General features: G+C 31.7%; 1 protein-coding gene across 1 annotated transcript in view; it reads left to right on the top strand.

Annotated features, from left to right (window-relative positions):
• Positions 1-7377, top strand: part of LOC106470626 (glutaredoxin-3-like) — a 32817-nt gene extending 25440 nt beyond the window's left edge. The window contains exons 8-10 of the mRNA XM_013931190.2: positions 4486-4596; positions 6184-6316; positions 7068-7377. Of these exons, the coding sequence (XP_013786644.1) occupies positions 4486-4596; positions 6184-6316; positions 7068-7115 (292 nt within the window). The 3' untranslated portion in view covers positions 7116-7377. The remainder of the gene's footprint in view (positions 1-4485; positions 4597-6183; positions 6317-7067) is intronic.
• Positions 7378-8049: the final 672 nt, after the last annotated feature.

Consider the following 8049-nt stretch of genomic DNA (forward strand, 5'->3'; position numbering starts at 1 on the left):
TCAGTCTTTCTAATATACGTGCAAACCATAATTGCAATTGATCTGTAAAAAAATGTAATTCATCAATATTTCATGTGCGTTACACCTTTTTGATGAACTTTGGGGCATGTTGGTACATGCTGTAACAACATGCCCCATATCAACATGAGGTATAACAATGTCTCCATACTAATTCATCGTCAAACAACATAACTCAATGTTATCGTATATTAAGAGATAGTAACTATCGAAGTCTAAAACTAATAAGAACAGTATCAAAACACAGTATATAAAGATTAAATAGATATTTCCTAGACATTTTTTTTAGTTTAGGTATGCAAAAACAGAAAATGTATATACATTTTTTATTTCGTGACTGATCTTATTCATGCCGCCATTAAAACAAATCTTGCGCAACATGTGTTCGATGGTCCGTGAACTATCGCCATCTATTAATCTCAACAAGAGCTAGAGGCACTGTATCAACTTGCCCCTGTAACAACTAGTCCCGGTCTCCCCTACTTCATTGGATGTAGATTCACATCGACTCTTTCAAGTTTCCTCACTAAATGTGACACTTTACTCTCTCTCTCTCTCTCTGGCTCTTCACTTCCATCATCCATTGGAGGAGTTTGTGCCAACTGGCGTGTGGACTACCCCACTTAATTTTGTTGCAGAGTTTCTTCATCTTCTGGCTTTCTATTCTTCTCCGGGTAGCTACTTCCTCCTGTCTTCATTCTATATACCTCGTACTGGCTCTGAATGTAAGTTTTCTTTCTATATATCATATCTTTACAATGGTCTATTTCTACTTCTCTTGATCCTACTCAGTGGTGAGTGTTGCCTGTCCAGGTATAGTTAACTTCTAAGTCTGCTCCACGTGACCTTACAGGTCTATAATGCTCATTGATGAGATGGGTTATATCACAAGACCACTAGAGGGTTCTTCATGGTATCTTGTTTCATAATTAAGGCCTGTAACAACTCATGGACTATCATGAGTAAAGCAGTGTCAGGATTGCTTCCCATCTCACCAGTCCTAGTTGAATAAACTGGGACTAGCTTGATTTTTAAAATAAGGTTATTGTGGTCCCCTGTTGTACTGTTGTACGGTTTTGCATTCCTCCAGACTCCCCACTGCATTCCTTCCCCCATCCTCGATTGTAGTACGGTAGTCCTTGCCATGTACCAGTTACTAGCCACTAGGTTGGTGGACCATGGAAGCTTCCTCCTGAGTATGACTGCTTCCACTCAGTTGAGAGTAGACTGGAAGACAAATTCCCAATGCTGCTTGGTCTTGGACTGGATGATTCCACCATGTGCAGTTCACCCCACTGGCAGGCTTTCCCCATTCTACTGCTGCCTGGATCTTAGTTTCTGAGTGGTCTGGTGTTCGATTGGCATAGAACCAGCCAACATAAGTCTTCACACATTGGTTGGTAGGGACCCTCCTCTTACTACAGATCAGATAAAAAATTCCAGATGCTGCCTGGTTTTGGACTGGAGTTGACCCACCACATTTGCATTCCCCTGCCTATTATGGCCTGAATTTCACATTCCAGGGTGGTCTGGTATTGGTTGTGTAGTGGGTCTGCACTTCTGTACCCTGCCCGAGTTGTTGTAATGGAAGTTGCTTTTCCTTTCTGCTTCCTGGGCTTGAGATGAAGACAGTTGGGACCCTACTCCTACTATGAACCAGATGACAAATACTCAATGCCACTTGGTTTTGGACTAGAGTTGGCCTGCTGATTACACTATAATGCATCCTAGCCACTCTACACCACATGATGCATTCTATTACTCATTGGACTAGCATTATCTCCACCCAATTTTGCAACACGTTATCTTTACCTTTGGTGAAGAGCATACCTAGTTCAAATGAGGTGTGGTCTCCTCCAAGCTTGACTTTTTCCATTAGGGTATCTCACTCTATGAATTCCCATTGGGTGCCTTCTGAAGAGTGCTCATCTAGGTAACCTTTGCACTGGTCCCTCCACCTTTTCATTGTGGGATTCTAGCCATTATGTGAGTAAAGGTAAGGTATTGTATCAGAAGTTAACATTTTCCTACACTGAAAATATATTTCTGATGGATACTTACATCTTCTCACACTTCCTACCCATCCTCCTTACTTCCAGTGCATCTTTTTTTGCCTAATCTTGAAGTGATGATTGTGCTCAATAGTATAGAGGGAGTGTGGTTCACTCCTATTGGTGGAAGGTTGTTGCATGCTCATTTTCATGCTACACCACAGCTATACCACATGTAAACGTGATGTTAGGTGGGAGCCTGAAGTTAGTGGTGAACAAAAAATCGAGGAAAAATATTATGTGAGAGGAGGTAAATATCTATTGGAAATACATTTTTAGTCCAGGGAAATATTGCCATTTTCCCTACAAATTGAAAATTGCTATCACCGAGTTCAGGTTAAACAGCCAAGGGAATTACTTTAAGGCACTTATGCCTTAATTGAAAACCAGTTAAATTATAATAATTATAGGACATTGTTTGATTTGTTCATGTTATTATTTCAAATAGATATAAGTTATTTTAGTTACTAGTAATATTATTACAAGGAGCTGGGGTTAAGTTTCATCAGAGAGCCAGCAGCAAAAAAATGACACCAAACTTAAGTACTAAATTTATCATTTTTCGTGTATTTTTTATTTATTGTTATAAAAAATAATTAAAGTGTAAAAATTAGAAGCTTGCTAGGTTAAATACAGCAAGATGATGAAAACAAATATACAATTTTTCCATGAGGTATTCTTGCAAGTAATTTGTGTAATGTAATTCAGTACTATATAGTTAGGTACATGTTCATCGTGTTATTTTAAACTTGTATCGTTGAATTATTAATTCAAAGAGAAATAAAACAATAAAATCAAATAAAAACAGGTGTAGACTGTTATGAACCTTAAGCTGTTTAGGATAAATAAGTGTAATTTTTTGTTACAATCTGCAGTTGTTGTAGGAAAAAAACTTGGTAAACTATTTGAGATAAATAATTGTAATTTTTTGTTACAATCTGCATTTATTGAAGAAAAAAAAGTCAACTTGCTAAACTGTTTAAGATAAAAAATTGTAATTTTTTATTACATTCTGCAGTTATTATAGGAAGAAAAAAGATAACTTAGATTAATTCCTTTTTTTTTTTGTGCTGGTTACAAAGTTGGTCAAATTGACCAAATGTATGTAGTGTTAGTGAAGAGAAAATAACAGATAAAATATAAAGTTTTACCAAGAACAAAATTTTTAATATTCATTTAAGAGGTTCTCGAGGATATGCAAATGAAATTTGAAAACTATAAGAAAAAAGTGGTAGTATTCTTAAAATGAAAAACAACTTGCACTCAGACTCCATATATTCACCAAATAATTTCTAGTAAAAATAATTATATACAAAAATCAGATTTTTTGTGTACAAAAGATTTATAATGTTTACTAAATGTTTTCTAAATTTCATGAAGCTATACTGACTACATTAACAGTTAAATTGTGTGTACTTTCTTGGTTACTTGATGGTTGTAGGATTGGTCAGAATGACTGAGCTCAACGTAGAGAGAGAGTTGGTAAATATAGAGTATGGCTGATGGTATGTAGTATGATATGTAGGTGGAATATTGTGGAACAAAATGAATAAAACTTTTCAATCATAGTTCAATACATATTATGAATTTTTATTTTATTTCAAGTTACAGCTTTTACAATAATGAAGATAATTTTTAGAACAGGTACAATGTTTCGATCACTGGAATGAAAATTAAACACATACTAAAACATTTTATAATGAACTCCCCCAGACCAGAAAACATTTACAGAATAAAGTGTATCAACAGCCCAGCCTTTTACATTGATGAAACAGGACATAACTTGAAGATCAGGTTAAAAGAACACCAAATTCCCCTTCCCAAGTCCATGAACATATGAACAAAAATATTTTTTTCAACACAATGTCGCATCACTAAAACATGAACTTGACATTAGCAGAAGAAAAATCAAACAATCCCACAACTGACAAACACCCAGGCACATCTTTATATGCCTTTGATCATTATTTTCCTAATCTTGTGCAAATATTGTGCATAACATATTCCACTTTTTTAAAATATTTATTCACTTTTTTGTTGTTTTTTTCTGTTCAGCCATAAATAAATAACCTGTTAATTCACATGAATTGATATGCACATGCATAAGTAACCACTATCAATTCTAAAATTTAAATATATTGTTAGGTTGTTGAATGTTGATTTAAGTACTAAAACTGTTTTTACTGTTAAAACTTGTGTACTTGAGAATGATTGCACCATTGATTGAAATGCCATACCTGTTCTAAAAAATATTCTTCCTTACTGTAAAAGCTGTAACTTGATATAAAATAATACTTAGTCAGTAAGTAAACTAAAAAAAAACTATGTTATGAAATAGTTTTTAAAAATTTATTAATTGTCCAACTATTATTTTTATTTGTTTTATAGAAGTAATTACAATTGTTTTTCATTCCAGACTAGGAAACTTGATCAATAAAGCACCACTAATGATATTTATGAAAGGATCACGTGATAACCCTCGCTGTGGTTTTAGTAAAACTTTAATTGGGATTCTTAATGAAACTGGGTATGTACAGATAATTTTCTATACTACCAACTTGTTTCACAGTAAAATATTGAAAATAGTTCCCTGCATATAGCTGGGTAAAATTTTTGTAGTTATTATTTTTTATCTTTAGTATATGGATTAAGAACTAAATTAAATCTCCTAAACTGGACAAACCTTGTGAGATATTGAAATTGTGGCCAGAAGTATAACTAACAGCAAAAGTATGCTACTAATGAATTCAGTCTATTCTTTTCATTATAAGTATTTGCTTTATTGACACTTCATACTTCTAGTTAGATTTGTATGCTAAATTAACTATATTATTTATTGAGTTAACTTGTAGTTCTGATTTGTATAGGTAGCTTGCTTTGGTCTGAAGGTAATGATAATTTACCAGAAGTCAGATAATGAGAACAACAAAGCATTTAAAACTTGTACATAGTAGAAACCTTTTTATACTTATTTCATCTGTTCATATTGTTACAATTCATGCTAATTTTACTCGATACTTGGTAGTCAGTGTTTTCATGTTGTATAATAAATTTTGTTTCATTTGGTCACTTTGTAAACTGAAGTATCATGGATCTTTATATTTTTCAGTGTTTTTTACGAATGCTAGTGCATAAACAAATTTTTCACAATTTTCAGTTTTTTATTAGACCCTCAGGCTGTTAATAATTCTGTGGTATGTACTTCACAACACAGCCAGTAGGAATCACAAAATTACAAGTTTGTATTTATTACCTATTAAGAAAGAGACTGTTGATGTTTTGTTCAATAGTTTATAATATCATGTTAATTTTGATTTAGCTCTTAAGCATTTTTTTAACCTTCCTAGAATTGTTTTATACAAGTTTTAAATATTTTGTTTTATTGCTACAAAGTTTTCATTAATAATATGTTTCTTTCTTTACTTTCTCACAATAAATTTAGTTCACAATGAAGGCTAAATAGTGAAATATTTGAGAAGCGTAATATTATTTTTATTAAACAAGATGGTGAATGAAAATTGTTTACTCTGAACAGTTAATGATGACCACAATTTACTCATAATGTGTGTGTGTGTAAAATTATAATATTGCGTTAATATTATAGGTAAATCTGTAAGAAAAAAAAAACAAAAAAACTGGAACATAAATCACATTGAGTTTTAATTACGTGCCCTAAAATTGATGCATAAAATAGTGAAGTTATTAGGATTGATATTTTTGATCTTATATGACAAAAATAACTTCATACCGAATAACAGTCGTATAGATATATATATATATATATATATTAACAAAAGTAATAATTAGACAGAACCACATACAAAAATTACGGAATCAGTAAATGTTGAAAAGAAGGTAATGTAAAAAAAAATATAATATTTTATGTACTACAGGGAATAATCCATTACGTTGGAACTAAACATAAAATGATAAAGTATGGCACATGATAGTGAGGGTTCAAGTTTTTATATGTTAAGAATATATTGATGTTCTAGCCATCCTTTTTTTTGTCTGACATCATAGAAATTACAAAAATATAATAAATTACCAGGTTTTGCTGTGTTTTGCATTAACAGATAATATTTTGAGGATTGATTCTTGACATTAATTACAGACGTAAATATGAAACTTTTGACATATTACAAGATGAAGAGGTTCGGCAAGGATTGAAAACATTTTCTAACTGGCCAACATATCCACAAATCTATGTCAATGGCAGTTTAATTGGTGGTTTGGACATAATTAAGGTAGCTTTTTTTTACTAGAATTAATGTAGATTTTTGGCCTATAATTCATAATGACAGTGTATTTATTGCTTTCATTTTAAGTTTGAATAGTTAAATTTTTTGAAGCAATTAATTCAGACTTTATAAAAGGTTACATACATACATGTAGTGGGGGAGAAAGAGCTTACAGGAAATAAGTATTACAATTTAAAGTCTGGTGCTTTTATGTATCATTAAATATATAAAATGTTTAATTATTACTTGTTTAGTTGTGAAGCATCAAGGTACATTGGTAAAGTTTCTGTGTTGTGTTAAATGTCTTACATTAAAGTGAGTTAACTGTGTATATATGGATGTTTAGGATAATACATACTGCTTATATTATTTATACATTTGTTGAAAGATGTGCAGTTGAACAGGTTATTAAACTTGTAGTATGTCCTGCAGTTCTGTTCCATTACACAGTCATTAAGCAAATCAAATAGTGATATTAACACTATATGATAATATACATAATATAACGTACAAGAGCAAGGAAAGCTATACGTAAAACAAAATGAAACATTGAAAAATTCCTGTTAGCTATATTTGATACATTTTAGTCTTATGGGATGTATGTAATAAAGTGTTTAGTTTATGTATCTTAAAATATGTTCTTACACCTTTTGTACTATAGATAAATTTCTTCTTCATAAAAATTAACTTTGATATCAATTGAGTCTTAAAGAATGATGTTAGAATTAGTCCTTTACTTTTGTTCCTATTTTCATAGGAGTTGCAAGAAACAGGAGAGCTGGATAAAACACTGAATGGAGAATAAACAAGAAACAGGAGAGTTGGAGAAAACACTGAATGGAGAATAAAAAAAATTCAAATTTCCTCTTGAGTAATTATCCTATGTTTAACAAACCTTGAATGCAAATATCCATAGTTTTGGTCAGTTTCAACCTGTTCAGGTAGATGATGGCAGAATTATAAAAGAATCTCTAATGTAATAAAGCTTTTCAAAACACGATTAAGAAAAGCATTCAATTTCAAAAATTTTATAAGTTGCTGAGATAAATAAAAATAAATTGAAATCATTTGTGTTGTGGTGATTTTCTGTTTTGTTAATAAAGTCTTAACTAATTTGGGTGATGAGATTTTCAAATAGTAAAACTGGGACACACTCAGATTTTCAAATCTTATAGCATCCCCACTCCAACCCTTTGATTAGGAAAAGTTACAAATTAACAGTTATGTAAATAATAAATAGCAAGTTAAAAGGATACATTTACTGATTTATTTCTCTGCTGAATGAATTTTTTTAGCTATTTTGTGTTGGTCAGGAGTTTATTGTAAAAACCTGAGCAACTGTCATTTAGGTTATTTTATATAAATACTTCACAAAATCAGCACCTGTCATTTACATTAAACTATCTCTTTTTGTTCTAATGGGTGTAAAATCATTTGCTCAGTAACCTATGCAATAGTGACATCCTCATTATAGCCAACTTAAAAGGAAACAGCAAAAGCTATGCGAAGTCATTCCAAATTGTGTGATAATTTCGTTACTCGGTTGAAAAAATTCATATCTGTTGATTTACAGTTGTCAGAGGCTCAAAGTACTACATACAATATAAAAAGTTACTGACTAAAATCTAAAACCAGGACATTTAGGTGTCTCAAAAGGATCTATCAAGAGTAGGACAACATTTCAAAACCTGGGCTACTCTGCTTAGGATGTCTGGTCACACTATGTATAGTATGAATTC

Source organism: Limulus polyphemus, unplaced genomic scaffold (genome assembly GCF_000517525.1).
Source record: "Limulus polyphemus unplaced genomic scaffold, Limulus_polyphemus-2.1.2 Scaffold4124, whole genome shotgun sequence".
NCBI lineage: Eukaryota > Metazoa > Arthropoda > Merostomata > Xiphosura > Limulidae > Limulus > Limulus polyphemus.